We start from the raw sequence: 19,683 nt of genomic DNA on the forward strand, positions 1-19,683 counted from the left end.
GTTACACTTTCTAAAATTTTATTTCTGCTGTATAAAGATACAATTAGCTTTTTAATACTGACTTTATATTCAATGATGTTATTACACTTTTACAAATACTAACAATTTTTTATTGATTGCATTCATTTTCCTATATTGATGATCATGTAGCAGGGAAGGGCCAATTTTGACTCCATGTTGGATCTGTTGTTTTGACTTTAACCATTGCTTTTGTTATATAATCTTACATAATGACCTGCTTCAGAGAACCCTGCCCACCTGTGAATGGCTACCGAAAAGAAGAAATTAATACATCCTCTCCTATTTTGTGAGGTAAATGGCCTTTTTATCTTACTTCCTCACCTCCTCCCACTCCCTGATTTTAAAAAAGGAACTGACATCCAGACCCTGATGAGATGGGTATTTGGTAACACTAATCTGCTACCTTCTCTGTCTGCTGGCTTTCTGAATAAAGTCTTTACTCCTTGCCTCAACACCTCATTTGTAAATTTCTTGGCCTGTTGTCCAGTGAGCAGAGCAAGCTTGGACTTGGTAACAATCATACTATTTTCAAACAATGACAGTTTGACATTCTTTCCTTCATTCTTTCCTTCTTTTTTTCTTTTCTCCTTTTTCCTGCCTCCTCTCTCTCTTTGTTTAATTTCTAACTGTATTGTCTCAGTTCTCTAAATACAACACTTAATGTACAAACTTGTATTTCTAGCTTTTGGATCATTTTTATATACTGCCTGTATTCAGTTTACCATTATTTTGGTTTTGCTTCAAAACTCATGGATGTTTGATCTTAATTTTCCCTTCAGATACTCTTCTGTTATTAGCATCAAGGTTATATTAATCTCATAAAATGACTTAGGAGATATTGTTCCTTATTTCATTTGCTAGGGAGGTTTGTATGAGAATGGAATTGCCCATTAATAAGATAGAATTTGCCTTAAAAATGTGTAGGCCTATTTCTTTTTTCTTTATGGGAAGATTCCTAACTGCTAAACTTATAATGATTATAAGATTATTTAGATTCTCTATTTATTCTTGAAACAATTTTTGTAATTTGTATTGTCCTAGGAATCTGTTCATTTTACCTAATTTCTTAAATATATTGGATATAACAGCATACAACATTTTCATTATCTTTAATTTCTGTTTATTTTTTGTTTTTTCTTTTATTCAAGCCATGCAAGGTTCAATTGTAACCTTGACTCATCCATCTTTTTTAGTGAAGAAAAGTTATATGGCTAAAAAAAAAAAAAAAGAAAAGTTACATGGCTCAAAATAGCCTGAAGTTAAAACTCCCTTCCAGATCCTCCCCACCATTCTATGCAAAACAAAGAACTCTCTCATCCAGAGGAAAAAAATGGACATTAAGGATGGTTACACCCAGTTCCCAGCCAGTAACTTTCCACATACATGCCTATATATACTTACTCTTTTCTTGGATAAGTACAGCAGCTCGATAATCTGACTGCTGCCCCTTCTCGCCTCATTAAAGGTGATCTGTTCCTGTAAAGTGCCGGTCTCCTTTTTCTGAACCTCACCTTCTCTAACTCCCTTACCTTACATTTAGCCTTGCCAGTTTTATTTTGGAGAAGGCAATGGCACCCCACTCCAGTACTCTTGCCTGGAAAATCCCATGTGCAGAGGAGCCTAGTAGGCTGCAGTCCATGGGGTCGCTAAGAGTCGGACACGACTGAGCAACTTCCCTTTCACTTTTCACTTTTCACTTTCATGCATTGGAGAAGGAAATGGCAACCCACTCCAGTGTTCTTGCCTGGAGAATCCCAGGGACAGGGGAGCCTGGTGGGCTGCCGTCTATGGGGTCTCACAGAGTCGGACACGACTGAGGTGACTTAGCAGTAGCAGTAGCAGTTTTATTTGTCTTTTGTAAGATCCAATTTTGGATTTGTTGCTCTTGGTGGCTCAGATGGTAAAGTGCCTACAATGCGGGAGACCTGGGTTCAATCCCTGGGTTGGGATATCTCCTGGAGAAGGAAATCGCAACCCACTCCAGTATTCTTGCCTGGAAAATCCCATGGATGGAGAAGCCTGGTAGGCTACAGTCCATGGGGTTGCAAAGAGTTGAATACGACTGAGCAACTTCACTTTCACTTTCTATTATATTTCATGAATTTTATTATTTTAAGGTAGTTATTTCTTTCCTTTCATTTTGTTAGAATGTTTCCTGTTGTTCGTTAACTTTTTAAGTTAATGCTCACCTCATGAAGTTTCAACATTTTTCTTTTTAAATTAAAAACATTTAAGACTGTAAGTCTCCCTATAGATAAGTCAATTGATAGGCAGTATTTTCATTGTCATCCAGTTTTGTTTTTCAACTTTCATCTTTGATTCATGTGTTATTTATTTAAAAACAATTCAACTGAGTAAAATATAAAAATCAACAATTCTTAAAAGCAGAAACATTCAACCTAGCAGGTAGATAAGAGTTCTGAAGTTCTATACAGGGCAAGAGATTTTATAGATACAAGGAAGGAGGAACACGGAAGTTGTACTAGACAAAATAAAAAAGAAGACAGATTAGTTATTGCAAAATTATTTTCCTTTGGCAGGAGTCCACCAGGCAGATTAGCTACCTAGTGCTGATCAGGCAATCCTGATTGACTAGTTTAAAATTCCGTTTCTGGAATAGCCTAAACTATAATTAAGTCCAGGCACAGTTTTAAAGTGTTGTGGGAATTAACATATGCTACACTCCATTTGGGGCCTGTATTCTTGTCTTTAACATATGTAAAAGTGTTTGTGTGCATCATTTAACAATTTCTAAGTGTACATGTGATTTTGATTTAGCTTTCTTTAGTTGTGTTAAGTTCCGAAAATCTGTTATTTATAATGAAAAGTCTTTGAAATTCATTGGCACTTGTTTAACGGTTTGATATGTAATCAATGTTTATAAATATTCAGCGGGTGCTTTAAAAAATGTGTTTTCTCCAGTTCTTGGTTAAAATGTTCAATATATTCCATTAGGCATGCTTTTAATATTGTTATTTAGATCTTTTGTATCATTACTGCTATGTACATGATTTGTCAAATATCATGAATGATGTATTAAAATCACCCATTATCATGGTGAATTATCATTTTTCTCTTGCAATTCTGCTGTTATTTTTTTTACAGTACATATTTAAACTTATAGTACTGGATCTAATAAAGTTTAGAATTGTATCACCCTGCTGAACTGACTGGTATCTTTCTTTGATAAGTTTTAAGTTTATTTTGTCTGATTACAATATAGCTATACCAGCTATCTTTTGGTTAACATTTGTTTGAAGTATCTTTTTTTAACATCATTTTGCTTTCAACCATTCTATATTATTAGGTTATAAGTGTGTCTCTTGGGCTTCCCTGGTGGTTGAGACAGCAAAGAATCTGCCTGCAATGCAGGAGACCCAGGTTTGATCCCTGGATCAGGAAGACCTCCTGGAGAAGGGAATGGCAACCCACTCCAGTATTCTTGCTTGGAGAATCACATGGACTGAGGAGCCTGCAGGCTACAGTCCATAGGGTCACAAAGAGTCGGACATGGCTGAAACACCTTAGGATGCACGTGTTTCTTAAACAGAAGATAGCTGGCTTTTATTTGTTGTATTACAATCTTTGTCCTATAATTGGAAAATTGGATCAAATTATATTTATTATAATTAATATATTCTTTTCCATCGGAGCCAACGGCGAAGCCCATAAATAACATATTTGGATTAATTTTTACAATTTTATTTCTAGAATTTCATTTTTTCTCTTTCCTTATCATTCAGTTCAGTTCAGTTCAGTCACTCAGTCATGTCCGACTCTTTTCGACCCCATGAATCGCAGCATGCCAGGCCTCCCTGTCCATCACCAACTCCCGGAGTTCACTCAAACTCATGTCCATTGAGTTGGTGATGCCATCCAGCCATCTCATCCTCTGTCGTCCCCTTTTCCTCCTGCCCCCAGTCCCTCCAGGCATCAGGGTTTTTTCCAAATGAGTCAACTCTTCGCATGAGGTGGCCAAAGTATTGGAGTTTCAGCTTCAGCATCAGTCCTTCCAAAGAACACCCAGGACTGATCTCCTTTAGGATGGACTGGTTGGATCTCCTTGCAGTCCAAGGGACTCTCAAGAGTCTTCTCCAATACCACAGTTCAAAATTATATTGCCTTTAATTCTAGTTATTTTCCTTATGTAAAACTTGACCTTATACACTTCATTTTTTTTATGGTTAACTAGTAATTTTTACACGTATAATTAATTTAATAAGGTCTAAAATTAATGTCATTATCCTCCTTTCCAGCAACCTAAGTAAGCGCTTTAGAGTGTTTGAACTCTATTTAATACTTTCCTGAGTTACACATCACCATTGCCTAGTATTTTAGTTGATCTTTTTTATTCCCATACATTTTGTCATCAGTGTTTCCTTAGATTTACCTATATTATTACTATTTTATTTGCTTACTATTTCTTCTTGCATATAAGATCTCATATCTAGTATTATTTTGTTTCAGAAATTCATTCTCAACAAGTTCCTTTAGTGAGAGTTAGGTAGTGATAATTCTCTCAATTTTTGTTTGGCATAGTCTAGCTGGGACCACTTTACTAAGAATTTTTAACTTGGGAATTTTCAGGCTGCACAATTAGTGTAAATCTCAGCCCTATATCCATCTGAGGTCTGGTCTGATCATGAATTTTCACTGGAAGCTTTTTGGTATAAATTTACGTACCTGAAGTGGAGGCTTAAAAATACATATATATTTATGTATTTATGTTTAGGGAGTAGGAAAGAGTGAAAGTGGGATTTGAGTTTTTTTCTTTTTTTCTAGTTCACCTTTTCACTGCAGATGTTCCTTTTTAGTCATCTCGACTTTATGTAGGAATCTGACCTGGCTTTCACCTTGTTCTGGACTAGGTTTTGTAAGGAGGTTTTGTAAGATTTTGTTAAAATTGAAGCTCTAGATCACCTAGGTTTGATAAGACCTCCTGAGATAGGTAAATGTCACCAGGGCAGCACCACTTTCATCACTCAAATGCCTTTCTGGATTCCTAGCTTTTGGCTTTTCAGATTTTCCTTCCATTTCTTGCTAGCTCAGTGGTGCACTTAAAGGGCCTTTAAAAAATATCAAGAATTTGTAAGTGTTGCATACAAGGACAGCTTTGAAGGGTCTACTCTGCATCCTTCTAGAACTTGCGTTCCACTCTTAATAACTTATGCATAGCAGCCGGGAGGACTACTTTTGTTACCAAAACAGTACCCCTTCCAGGGTCCGAGAGTGAGCTCTTGTCTACCACTCAGAAATGAATTGTCTGAGGAGAAACACATGCTAACAAAGCAAAAGAATATATTGGGAATAGGCACGAGGTGGAAAGCAGGAGAGTAAGGGAACTCAGGAGAACTGTGCTGTCATGAGGTTTGCAGTCTTAGGTTTTATGGTGATGGGGTTTGCTTTCTGGGTTGCCTCTGGCCAATCATTTTGCCCCTGCAAAATGATTCAAGACCCTTCCTGGCAGTGCACACATCTGTTAATTAAAGTGGTTTCCAGCCCAAGGGTTTCTGGAAGGTTGGCAGAACATATTATGGGCTGGCATCCCCTCCCTCCTTTTGTCCCTTCCCAAATTCTCCCAATTAGTCTTACAAGACATATCAGGGGATGGTATCTCTCACCTCTTTTTGACCCCTCCTAAATTCTCTGTTAGTTTTTAGCAGCAGCATAGTGTTCTGTATCATGACTTCCTGTTGTGCAGCAACTCATGCCTGGCCAACAGTTCCCTAAAATCTTCTCCTCCATCTCTGTAACTCACCAAACTACCTGACTTTGGAAAACCTCTACAAACCTCGGTTTTCTGAGTTTCCTTATCTAGTGACTCTTTATTAGTTAGTGTTAGTCGCTCAGTCGTGCCCGACTCTTTGCGACCCCATGGACTGCAGCCCACCAGGCCCCTCTGTCCATGAGATTTTCCAGGCAAGGATACTGGAGTGGGTTGCCATTTCCTTCTCCAGGGGATCTTCCCAACCCAGGGATCGAACCTGGGTCTCCTGCACTGCAGGCAGATTCTTTACCAACTGAGCTACAAGGGAAGCCCCTGACTCTTTATTAGATCTATTATAAAAGAAATCTTCCCAGTTTAACCTCTGTCTAGGAAGACATTTGGCATTTTTGATATAACCCTTAAATTTCTGGGGAACTTTAATGAGATTAAGCTTTCTTGTAGGAAACACACACTTGACCAACAGCTAGAAGTCTCATTCTAAAAATAACTTGGCACTTTTTTTTGTTGTTAACTGTATACTCTATATCCAGTCTTTGTCTCTATGAAACAACCTTATCAAAAGTGAATTTTGAATTGGATTCCTGCAGTTTTTTTTTTAATTGCAATTGAATAGACTTAAATCTATGACATATGCTCTGTTAAGAATAGTCTGAAAAGTTTTCATTAACAAATCTTAATTTTTAAGACAATTTAAATGAATTAGCTTTGTTTTTATGTTTCAACTCTAAGTTCAGAGGCACTATAAACAAATCAGACCATCTTTGTTTCTACCAGAAATAAGATATTCCTGAACTGCAAGGATAAATATTACCTTCCAAAGGAAATTTTTCTTTTTAAAAGTTTTGTGCAAATTTGAAAACAGAACCTAGCTTGAAAAATTCAAATAAAAATGTTAGGACCAGGACTGAGTTTTACTTACATTTCCTGTTGATATGCAAACTTGGTGATTATTCTGGCCAAGGTATTCCCCCTCCACCACCAACTTTCATCACATATTAATCAGAAGAAATGTATTAAACTTTTAACGTACATGGCTCCTTATGAAGAAACTGAGGACTGACTACATTAAAAAAAAAAAAAAGACTTTTCTAGCTCATTTTAATTTATTGTTAATTGCATAAGGTTGAAATAACATTCTGATGATTTAGCTGAAAAGTAATAAAAATTAAGTACTAGAGTGTTAGAAAAATCTAGATTTCTCACAGATTGAGTAAATCACCTATGTTTCACTCTTTTCTGTAAAGTGAGAATAAGAGTAACTCTTATTTGAGTCAAAATGAACTGGGTTCAAATTCCTGAGCTGAGTTCCTTATGCTTATCTGTGGGGTAATTACATTCATATTGTAATATTGTGAGGATTAAGTAGTGTCTGCACCATGCATCTAGAAAGAGTAGAGAACAGAGGTTTGAGGAGAGTCCTTTTGATTTTGCTATATAATCTAATTATACAATGATTGTTCTTTTTCTTAATGTCTCTCCATTGTATCCCATTTGCCCTTTCATTAGCAAGTATCACTTTTTCTCTTAGCTTTTCAGCTTTCTTTGTTATGAGAAAGATTCAAAATTTGTTAATGCAAAGGGACTTCTCTCAAGCACTGAGTCATTGTGATGTTAAAAACAGTAACGGGAAATGCAGGAAAACGCAACCTGAATTCCAGTATGAATACCCCAGGATGTGTCATGTGTGTATATGTGTGTACATATGTTGACAAACATATAAGGAAAAAGACATCGATGTTAAAGCTACCTATGTACCTGGCATTGATTAACTGAACCAAAAATTATTGAAGCAAAAAATTAAAAAAAAAAGAAATTAGAAGAGGTTTAGTTCTTCTAAGCTAAACTGTTTTTTGTGCCCTTGAAAAGGAATCACATGTCTTACATGAAAATGGTATGTTGCTTGACTGCATTAAAATGATGAGGGTCCAGCAGATACATTATAGCTAATTAAAAAAAATTTTTTTTTATTTTATATAGCTAATTTTAATAGGTAAAGCAGACACACTTGAGTTTCTTTTTCTCACTCCCCATTCCAGGCCCCCAGGTATGCACATTACAAGATTCCCTAGAGTCAGAAGATGGAAGTGGAGAGTTTCACTACAGATTATAGCTCTGGACATCCCCAAGAAAAAGAAAGGAAGGGAAGAAAGAGACGAGAGGGTAAGCAAAGAGGAAGGGAGGAAAAGGAACAGAAGGAGAGAAGGAATAAAGGGAGGGATTGAAAGAAAAGAACGAAAGAAAACACATAAATGAAGGAGGGAAAGAAAATAAAGAAAAAATGAGAAAGGAAGGAAGCTTCGCTGATGGGAACGAGAAAAAGGGAGTGTGAGGAGAATTGTTTTTGTCTCAGGTCCATTAGGAAGAGAAATAGAACCTTTATCAGCACAACAGAATCTCGAAGAAGCAATGTATTGTTTTCTTGAAAGCCCAGAAGCTAAGCAATTCCAAGAATGTTTGGCAAAGACCTTTTGAGAAGGGTGAGGTAGGGGACGAGTGGGGAGGACTTTCTCATACCCCTAGCCCGCAGCCCTGGCCCCATCACAGGATGTGGCAGGATTTGGGAGACTTAGAGGAAACCTTCAGGTCACTCAGGGAACTGCTCCTCTCGCTGGTCCTGCAGTAGCAAGGCGGGGTGGGGGGTGGGGGGTGAGAGCGCCCAGACGCGCGGGGCGCGGAGATGTGCGAGTGGCGAAGCTGGACCCAGCGCAGGCGGGAGCAGCCGCCCAACTCCCGGCGCGGGATCTGCTGAGAGGCCACGGTGAGTCTCTCCGGATGCGGGTCAGGAGATGCCCTGGTTCCCCGTGGCCCCCGGGGCCCCGGCCGAGGCGGGCCCGGAACCTCCCTGGAGTCCGGCCTGGGCTCTGCGCTGCCACCAGCTGCCGGGAGCCCGCGCTGCTCCGGGCGCGCCTGGGCGGACGCACCTACCCACCCGCGCTCTGCGGGACTCCCCGCCGGCCGCCGGCCCTGTGCGCTCATTGGTCGGGGATGTGTCTGCTCAGCAGCCGCCAACTTCCCCCGAATCCCACGGGTGAGTCCCGGGAGAGCGAGCGGGCACCTGGGAGCTGAGGGAGATGGGTCCAAAGGGCGTGAGATCTCCCCTGGGGCGGTGGGAGCTGTTGGGACGACAGCTGGAGGGCAGAGCTGGCCGCGGGGCGCGGCTGCCCGGGAGGTGCACGGAACCGGGTTGACGACTCAGGTCCGGCGCGATCAGAGCGCCCGCGACCCTGCGGGCGAGGGAGGCGTGCCCTGGGAAAAGCCGAAACAGACTTAAAGAGTGAGGGACCAGGGCAGAGAGGGTAACCTGGAGGAGGGCTTTGCAAGTGATGTGAGGTCGACTCTTCAGGTTCATTTCCATAGCTTTCTTGTAGCCTCTTCCTCGGAGAGTTAGGTCTGGTTACTGAGTTCAGCGGTACCAGATTGCAGCGGGGCTGATTTGGGGACTGGGCATTTGCCATTCCGCTGGACAGACAGTGTTATTGTATATTTAAAGTAAGGTTTGTTTTCATTTTGGTTTCTGTCAGATTTTCTTCCTTTTTGTAGCTCACTTTTCTATTTTTACTTTCCCTAACCTGAAGATCTTTTTATTATCCCACCTCTTCATCTTGCTTTGAACCTTAGTTTCCTCTTACATAATTTATGCTGATAGAGTGCTTAAATCTCTCGAGGGTTGGTTGGTGGGAGTGGGTGGGTAGTTCTTTAGCAGATGAAAGTTTCCTTAATCGGTCTCAACCAGTTTGTATTATTCGAACAAAAGGGTAATTGCAACTGAACTGTTCTCTTTAGCCGCTTGATCAAGCCTATTCCTCCCCAATATACGATGCAAATAGTAATTTTATTAAACTGAAAAGTAGTACCTTGATTTGCAGTGTCAGCATTTGGAAGTTGCTAATCCGCAAATCGGCTATGAAGCCATCTACCTTGCATTATTGGTGGGTTTCAGCACTTACAGAAATATTGTCCCACAGTTTCTTGCGCTCCATGCTGTGTCTTTTGTTGTATAGCTGCTATACTGCATATGGGAGTAATGTGGTTGGGACTTTGTGCTCAGAACTCCGTATATTATTAATAGATCCTGGAAATACCTTCAAGTTAATGTCTGAGCAAACAAGGAGGTGATTTCTCTAGCATATGTGCCTCCTCAGATCTGCAGCTACCCTCTAGTATATGTGCTGCCCTCTAAATATGGGACCCATTACCATCTTTTTTTGAACATAAGTATAGTTGATTTATATGTGTCAGTTTCAGGCATATAGCATAGTGGTTCAGTATTTTTGCAGATTATACTCCCCTACAGGTGGAACCTGTTTCTCTTGCTTTCTATGCCTCAGTTTCCATAATACAAACTGTAATTGCATAGATTAACCTCAGGGACTAGTAGAAAAATGTTAATGTACTGTGAAGATGAACATTGCTTGGATTTATAGACTTCTTTTTAACAAACCAGTTACCCTCTGGATTCTTTGATGTGATAAAAGTAATGTGTATGCTCAACTGGCATAAAAATTGCTACTTTATATTGCTTTGAAACTCAGTTTCTACCTAGGCAAAATAATCATTTTTTTCTTTTGGAGATGTTGTCTGAAGTCTGCAGTTTGTTAGGTTAGACATTCTATTTCTCTTCTCGTAGAAGTATCTACTTTTTTGCTTGAACTTGCCAACACATCTCCTCAATTGAGGTGAAATACTTTAAGGATGTAGATATGTTTTGGCATATCCTGCTTTATATGGGACTAAAAGTATCAGCTGTATAATTTTTATATTCTTTTGTATAATTGCCTCCTTTACCCCTCTCTAAAACGAGTTGGGTGTGATTGCATTGGGTATCTAAGTATCTGAGAGATGGTGGTAAGTTTCTTCCTGAAATTCAAGATATTGACACTTATTTTCATATAAGAAAATAGTGAATCCACTGGAATTGACTGGAAATGAATGACAAAGTTGATTAGGTGGTTAAACATGCCTGCCTCCTTTTTGCTTTGCTAAGTGCTGTTGAAAAATGTGTCTTAGGAGCAAAGATTGCAAATTTACTGGGCGTTTACAAGAGGGCAGATGGAGAGTTCAGTTCAGTTCAGTCGCTCAGTCGTGTCCGACTCTTTGCGACCCCATGAATCGCAGCACGCCAGGCCTCCCTGTCCATCACCAACTCCCAGAGTTCACTCAGACTCACGCCTATCGAGTCAGTGATGCCATCCAGCCATCTCGTCCGCTGTCATCCCCTTCTCCTGCCCCCAGTCCCTCCCAGCATCAGAGTCTTTTCCAATGAGTCAACTCTTCACATGAGGTGGCCAAAGTACTGGAGTTTCAGCTTTAGCATCATTCCTTCCAAAGAAATCCCAGGGGTTAGCATGTAGTTAAAAAATGATATTCTTTTGATGCAGGTAGAAGGACTAAACAGCCTCAGTCACGGCCTTCATTTACCCCTGTAACAATTTCTGCTGCCTTAGGTGCAGAACCATTAAGAGCTCAACTGCTTCAGTACCCCAATCTCATGGGTAAGGAGGAGAAACCTGGGAAAAGTATCCCAGAAGACAGAAAGATACACATGCCTACTAGTTTTCCTGTATAGTGGAAGCCTGGTGGCGCCAAAGAGCACCTTTAATTTAACCCCATGGCTGCCCTGGTTCCTGGCCCTAAGTTTTGCTAGAGAAACCGACGTTTCTAAGAAGGAACTAAAAAGAGAAGTGGGTCATAATGTATCAGAGAATGTTTCTCTAAATTGTCTTCTGAACTATTATTAGAGAAGGGAGAGAAATATTCAGGAAAGGGAAATACTCAAGTAAATGTGATTAATATTAAGATGTTTTTGAAGTCAGTCTTGAATTCATCTGGGAGAAGTGGGAAAATTATTCTTTTTATTGTTTATCTTTCTGTACAGCATACAAGTGTTCACTTTGTCGCCCATTTTCTTTCCCCACCTACCTCCCCTGTTAAAACTCCAAGGACTACTATCAGTGCAATTCCATATCGTAACCCAAGAAAGAGGCTGTGAGATGAAGCCTCATGTTATGGTAACATGAGTTACATAACCATTAAGACATTTTAACATTCAGGTACATTACATTCCGTTTTTATTGAGTAGACCCGGTTTTCATGGTCTAATAAAATATTTTTATTTGATAGTCTGTCCTTGGTTATAGCCTCATGTAATCAAGGGGACAGCATACTTAAAAATATGTATCCAGAAATTTCAAGTCCAGTTGTGGTTCACTTAGTAATAACTCACTAGGCATATTAAATTCCTAGTTATCTGCTGGATCATCCAGGCCTTCCTTTAAACATAGAATCCTTATCTACTTTATCCTGTGCCTCAGTTTCCACAAAACACAGAAGATTACAAAGATTTCTAACAGTAAGAGCATCTCTGAGCAGTCATTTCATCTGGGAACTAAATTATATGCTTAATTTGCATCAGGCTATAAACAGTTAATCTGTTAGTTTACGATCCTTTTTTCTACAATCAGCCAGGAAAATTGAAGTTGTCTGTTCTAAGCTTTGGTAAATGGCTGATAAAGAGTCACTAGGCCTCTAAAAGAAACATAATGAAATTTAATATTTAGGCTTATATCCCTTTAATTTTACCCCCTGGACTTCTGCAATAAGGTTTATTTTATTTTATTTTTTTTTTGCAATAAGGTTTAAAGTAGCTATCTTTCTATGATGATTCAATTTTATTTCAAAATGTATTCTTTGTAATTGTGTTCTTTGAAATGTATTCATTGTAAATGTATTCTTAGTTGTGTAGCTCTGGGCAAGTTACCTGGTTTTTCTTTGCCCCACTTTCCTAAGGTATAGAACTGGAATATTAAAATCCAACTCACAAAGATTCAGAGAATAAGCACATGCAAAGCACTAAGAACTATGAATGACACAGGGGAAGTAATAAATGTCACCTATTATTAGTAGAAGTATTAATATTAGTAATTTAAAAACAAGTTAAATAAGTATCTTGTTATCTTGACCTGCAAAGTTGAATTTTTTTTAATCATATTTTTTCCTTCTTTAGTTGCACAAGGAAGCTGTGATTGTGGTTAATATCTCTCATCCCAGGTTGTAAACCATGACTTTTGGTCCAGTGAATGACCATCTCCAAGACGGTCTAACTAGTTAATAGATACTCATGTTAGCAGTTGTAATTTGGAACTGTAAAAATAAAAGACTTTTTAAGACTGAAAAAAAACTACCACATATGTTTGTTCATTTTTGTTTTTATCTTTATTCACATTTCAAATTATTATTTAGTCAAAACCACAAAGTATTAGATGTTGATTTCCAAGCTTGTAAAAGAAGACAGTGGAACAAGATATAAAATTCACCTTTGATGTTGTCCAAAGTTCAGAAGGGTGAGTTTAAAAATTTCCTTAATGGTACAGAAGTTACTTGCTTATGAACCGCTGAAAAAATTCTATGTGAGTATTTAAGCAACTTTCCTTGTCTAATTTTGCTTGGATCTTTAGTGATATGTCAAAAAACCCGAAAGATTGTGGCCAGGATCTGTCTAATTTATATGACTATATACTCCTTGCTTTCAGAATCAAAATTTTGACTTTCAGCAAAAAAACTTCTATTTCTAATTTTATACTGAGTTAGCCTTTTACTGAAGAAAGCAATGGCAACCCACTCCATTACTCTTGCCTGGAGAATCCCATGGACGGAGGAGCCTAGTGGGCTGCAGTCCATGGGGTCGCTAAGAGTCTGACACGACTGAGTGACTTCACTTTCACTCTTCACTTTCATGCATTGGAGAAGGAAATGGCAACCCACTCCAGTGTTCTTGGCTGGAGAATCCCAGGGACAGCGGAGCCTGGAGGGCTGCCGTCTATGGGGTCACACAGAGTCAGACACGACTGAAGTGACTTAGCAGCAGCAGCAGCCTTTTACTTTTATTCAGCCACGTTAGGCATTTAGAAAATTGTGTATAGATCTCTTCGTTTTATCTATTTATTTGTTATGACTAGTTTTTAAAAATTAAGAAACAGTTTTTTGCAGATTTTAGGTAATGGGCAGATCAGAAAGTCAGATGGATATAACTGATATCAACACACCAAAGCCAAAGAAGAAACAGAGATGGACCCCATTGGAGATCAGCCTCTCCGTCCTCGTCCTGCTGCTCACCATCATTGCAGTGACAATGATAGCTCTCTATGCAACCTATGATGGTGAGTTATTCCCACACTCATGCCCACAAACATGCAGAAGAGAGTGAAGTCTTTATCCTAGACTTTCCCCATCTATTAAACAATAGGTTAAGGAGAGAGACACTTAAAGACTGTGTGATATAAAGATTCATTTATAAAATGTAATATCAATATGCCAGAGCAATTAACTTTGACTAAAGTACAATGTTTTTTTATGCTTGAACTAAGTTATTAATTGCCAAGTATAGTTAGTGCACTCATACTTATTTTATGAAGATTCTAATGTATAATTTTACATGATGACAATGTTCACAATTTTAAAACCAACTTCATTTGGTCAACTTTTGTTGTGTCATTGAAATTCTAAACAGCTTTACGAGAATTTAAGAGGTGTAATTTGAGTCTTAAAAGTTTTTCACAAATGGGAAAAAAAATGGTATGGTTATCAGACTAAAACAACTGATATTTCAATTTAATAGTACTAAGGGCTTAGGGGACAGAGATGATATAAGAAATACATTCTCTTCATTTAAAAATGTAGGATTTGCTTATTTTATTCCTCTTTATTTTCTTCTAACTTCTGTCAGTGGTATATAATACTTGGGGTTTAATTCTTGCTCTAAGGAATTGATTATTTAATTGATAGTTTATAAAAGAAGAAAAGGTAGGGAGAAAATAGAAAACATGTATTGCAAGTATTTATGCATATATCTTCCTTTTTCTAGATGGTATTTGCAAGTCATCAGAGTGCATAAAATCAGGTAAGAATATGGTTTTTAAATTGAATAGTTTTATAATTATTGTATAAATATATAAAAATCAAATGCTAATATATCTCTATATTTGGGTATATTTTTATTTATTATAAATCACTAATTTATAGTCAAAGAAAATAAAAATACATTTAAGTAGTAGATAGTTAATTTATTCATTCTAAAAAGGAATTCACTCATTTGAACCCCAGAGTATATGGTAGGGTAGAGATGGAGAACTGTGTCTCTAGCTTTATGAAGCTTGCCTTATAATTGGAGAAAGAAAATCAGCACATTGAAATGGCACACGTCGTATCATTTAGTTTTAAATTTCTCAATGCAGATCATAAGCAAGGTAGAGAAACTGAGATTTGGGAGGGGTCTTAAAGCAGGGCTGGGATGTGGAAGTGGAAGTACAGAAGAGAAAATTCTAAACTAGGAGAAAAGACAGGAATAAATCATGTAGAAAAGCAGTGAAAGTATAGACTTGATAGATAAAAGTTACAGAGAGCATTGAAAATTCATGTTTAGCCCTGATTTTGTAGTAGGAGTGGAAAGGATATTTTCCTAAACAGATCACTCAATAAGGCAATAGTTGGAAGGTGATTCTGGGAATGCTAGGGTAGGTGGACTGAGTGAGAAGCTAGGGAGAGTAGGCAGGTAGGGGCTGCTTCTGTAACTCAGATGTGAACTGAGGAGGGCTACCTACGGTGGGATGAAAAAGCAATGAAACAATTGGATGGCTCAATAGCACTGACTTGCTAAAGGAAGGATATGAATAATTTGAACATGACACCAAGTATGAAACCTCAAGGGACTTGGGCGACTGTGGCAGTTCACACAGAAACAACGAAGTTAGGTAAGTTTGTTTTCGGGGGCGGTGTGATTAATGTGGATTTAGATGTGTTGGGTCTAAGTCAGGGGTAATATCGAAGTGAAGATCGACAGTAAGACAGTAAAGATGCAGTGGATTTAGGGTCTGTCAGCCAAGAGGGGATGGTTGAAGCCTTGGGAATCGCTGAGTTCTTAAAAGGAGAAGTATAAGGTTGAAATTAAGAGGACATCAAGAATTAGAGTAGAAGGAGAAGAAAAATCAGCAAAGGGAACAGAAAAGTATATGATGCTTTTAGACGTCATATCAATTAGAGTGTGGTGAAAAAAAGAACATTTTGACAAAGAGAAGAAAGGTGGTAGCAGATATGTGAACACCTTGGAGATGGACATAATATATATGCCCTTTAGCAAGAGGTTCTAAACTTCCTTTCTAGTGTCTACATTTCTTCTAAGAAATAACCTGTCACAAATTAAACGTTTTCTGTTGGACTGTCTTATGTGGTTTTTTGTTATTTACTGATTTGTGCAGAATAATGATAGGAAAACTATGGGATTATAGGTTGTAGTCTAATGTCCTGAGTGTATATGTGCTCTTTTTGCCTACCCTTCCCCAACCACTGGATCTTAAGGGCACTAGCCATATAGACATTTTGGGACATGATGTGGGTAGCTTAAGGGCAACCTGATTAGGATACCAGCCATTTGCTCCTCAGCATAACAACACATACTTTCCCATCCAAAGGCCTTCCCAGAAACCAAAGTTTCCTTATTCCTCAGGGGAATGGCTACACAGGTCCCTTGGCTGGGTGGTGTCCAGGGTCTCTGTGCTAAAGCTGGTAATGCTCAAGTTGTTTGTCTGAATTACTGTTTGCCCTCTCCCTGGGTCCCATCCCTCCTTTCTCTCTACCAGTTCCCTATGATATGCTCATGCTGTTCAGTTTTGAAAAAACCCCACTTACGTGTTGACTTCTAATTATCTCTGTTTTTCAATACACTTGACAGACCTATTAAGTCTCTTAATCTGTAGATTCTCTCAGGCACTCTTTTTTTCCCTCTCACTTTTTTTTCTTGGATTTTATTTTTGAAGAAACTAGATCCTTTGATTCCTAGGATTTGTAGGATCACCTACAATCTAGGTGATTGTACCCTAGAGATCTGAGCAGGTTTCTTCAGTGATACCCACCCAATGAGCAATGTGACATTTGGAATCTGAAATCTTACATGTGACTTAATGTTTGGGGGTAAGGCTCTGGCTCTTTTTGATAGTGGCTGCCAGGTTTAACTCATTAAAATGTATTTAAACTGGATCCTTTAATTGTAGCTTAGAAATCATACCAAATGTAAAAAATACCTCACAGAACTGTATCTTGGCAGAGAAATGTATACAGTAGGAATAACTTCAGTGATAAACAAGATTGCTGAATAGCTGTATGTTTTTCTTCATTCTGCTTTGTTGATTCACAAGCTGTTAAGAATACGTTTGTATTCCTAGTTACTGTTCCTCCCTGGGGGAAGAATGGTGAAACTTACACTTATGGATAGAGTTTTCATGCTCTACTTACACATACACACACACACACACACACACACACAGTCCTCTACTGGTTAGAAAATATTTTCTGTGTCAGAAAATACAACTGTCAGTTTTGGAAGTTTCTGTAGATTAAGAAAACTCTGGGGGAAATTTTGGAAAGAAAAAAAAAGTGAGAAAGTGAAAGAGGGGAATGGATGGAAAAGAAAAGAAAGATGGAGAAAAGGATGTTGAAAAAAATATAAAGTCTCCCACCAGCAATTCTATAGATTACTTTAAAAGGTTCAGTTCAGATCAGTTCAGTTCAGTCGATCAGTGGTGTCCAATTCTTTGCAACCCCATGAATCACAGCATGCCAGACCTCCCTGTCCATCACCAACTCCCGGAGTTCACTCAAACTCACGTCCATTGACTCGGTGATGCCATCCAGCCATCTCATCCTCTGTCTTCCCCTTCTCTTCCTGCCCCCAATCCTCCCAGCATCAGGGTCTTTTCCAGTGAGTCAACACTTCATATGAGGCGGCCAAAGTACTGGAGTTTCAGCTTTAGCATCATTCCTTCCAAAGAACACCCAGGGCTGATCTCCTTTAGAATGGACTGGTTGGATCTCCTTGCAGTCCAAGGGACTCTCAAGAGTCTTCTCCAACACCACAGTTCAAAAGCATCAATTCTTCAGCACTCAGCTTTCTTTACAGTCCAACTCTCACATCCATACATGACCACTGGAAAAACCATGCTGCTGCTGCTGCTGCTAAGTCGCTTCAGTCGTGTCCAACTCCATGCGACCCCATAGATGGCAGCCCACCAGGCTCCCCTGTCCCTGGGATTCTCCAGGCAAGAACACTGGAGTGGGTTGCCATTTCCTTCTCCAATACATGAAAATGAAAAGTCAAAGTGAAGTTGCTCAGTCGTGTCTGACTCTTCGCGACCCCATGGACTGCAGCCCACCAGGCTCCTCCATCCATGGGATTTTCCAGGCAAGAGTACTGGAGTGGGGTGACTTCGCCTAAACGGACCTTTGTTGGCAAAGTAATGTCTCTGCTTTTCAATATGCTACCTAGGTTGGTCATAACTTTCCTTCCAAGATGTAAGTGTCTTAATTTCATGGCTGCAGTCACTATCTGCAGTTGGGAAGATTCAAATCTGAGCACAGAAATTGTTGAGCATTGGAACGTTTAGGTATTGATACCCATGGTGTTTATTTTAAGTAAAAGTTGGTTGTAGCTTAAATCTTTCTCCCCGTGGAAGGGAAAGTCATGGCAAGTATACTTCTCTCTTTGATCCTATGAAGTCAAGGGATGGAGGTCAAGCCATACTAAGGCAAAAATAAAATATTACAGAAGGCTGTGGGTCATCTTGAAATTTAGTGGTTGTTCTTTAAACCTCTATAAATTTAAATATTGGTTTGGCCAATATTAAATATTGGTTTGGCCAAAAGTTAGTTCAGGGTTTCCATAAGCTGTTATAGAAAAACCTGAAAAACTTTTTAGCCAACCCAGTATTTATAATATACACAAAAATTATGTTTATAATACACACTTTAACTTGCTTGTGTAAAAACTGCATCACTATCAAAGATTCAGTTCAGTTCAGTCGCTCAGTCGTGTCCAACTCTTTGCGACCCCATGAATCGCAGCACGCCAGGCCTCCCTGTCCATCACAAACTCCCAGAGTTCACGAAAACTCATGTCCATCGAGTCGGTGATGCCATCCAGCCATCTCATCCTCTGTTGTCCCCTTTTCCTCCTGCCCCCAATCCCTCCCAACATCAGAGTCTTTTCTAATGAGTCAACTCTTCACATGAGGTGGCCAAAGTACTGGAGTTTCAGCGTTAGCATCATTCCTTCCAAAGAAATCCCAGGGCTGATCTCCTTCAGAATGGACTGGTTGGATCTACTTGCAGTCCAAGGGATTCTCAAGAGTCTTCTCCAACACCACAGTTCAAAAGCATCAATTCTTCGGCACTCAGCTTTCTTCACAGTCCAACTCTCACATCCATACATGACCACAGGAAAAGCCAGAGCCTTACACCACACCTAAAATGAAACAATTACTATTTAACAAGTTATGTCAGTGTTCAAAACCCTACTCTTAAAGTCTGAGTAATATTATTTACCATACAAGGTTGTAAAAAACATGGAGTTACAGAGCCTGAATGTGATTTCTCAAATGTCTCTGTAAATCTATATCTTGAAACTGGCTTCCATTGCACTGAAAACTTACTGAGATGTCAAAGAATCATGAACTTTAAATCAAGGTTTTCCAGTTTCATCACTGTTGACATTTTGGGCTGGATCATTCTTTACTGTGTGGAGAGGACTGTCCTGTGAACAGTAGGATGTTTAATAGCATCCCTGGCTTCTACCACTAGGTGACTAGCAGCATCATTTCCCAATTGTGACAATCAAAAAATGTCTCCAGACATTGCTAGAAGTCTCCTTGGGGCAGCAGAATCATCTCCAGTTGAGTACCACTGGCTTAAATAATCTCAGGAGATCATCTAATGCTTTCTCTTTGTACTAGGCAGAATAATGCTTCCCTAGAGAGGTCCACTTCCTATCCTTGGATCCTGTGAATGTGTTACCTTATAAGGCAAAGGATACTTTGCAGATGTGATTATTAAGTTAAGGATAACTCAGGGAGATTATCCTGAGTTATCTGGATGGTCTTATGTGATCACAG

At 39.1% G+C, this 19,683-nt stretch overlaps 1 protein-coding gene across 8 annotated transcripts in view; it reads left to right on the forward strand.

Moving 5' to 3' along the window:
- The first annotated feature begins 8,220 nt into the window (after positions 1-8,220).
- MME (membrane metalloendopeptidase) overlaps positions 8,221-19,683 on the forward strand; it is a 116,208-nt gene continuing 104,745 nt past the window's right edge. The window contains exons 1-4 of one of the 8 annotated variants that reach the window (XM_086317624.1): positions 9,043-9,238; positions 9,616-9,678; positions 13,736-13,905; positions 14,610-14,645. In XM_086317624.1, the coding sequence (XP_086173750.1) occupies positions 13,746-13,905; positions 14,610-14,645 (196 nt within the window). In that variant the 5' untranslated portion in view covers positions 9,043-9,238; positions 9,616-9,678; positions 13,736-13,745. The other 7 variants (XM_086317634.1, XM_086317594.1, XM_086317602.1 and 4 more) reach the window with 7 other exon arrangements.

This window comes from Bos grunniens, chromosome 1 (assembly GCF_055505025.1).
Source record: "Bos grunniens cultivar Pamir isolate PY7600 chromosome 1, Bosgru_T2T1.0, whole genome shotgun sequence".
Lineage (NCBI taxonomy): Eukaryota > Metazoa > Chordata > Mammalia > Artiodactyla > Bovidae > Bos > Bos grunniens.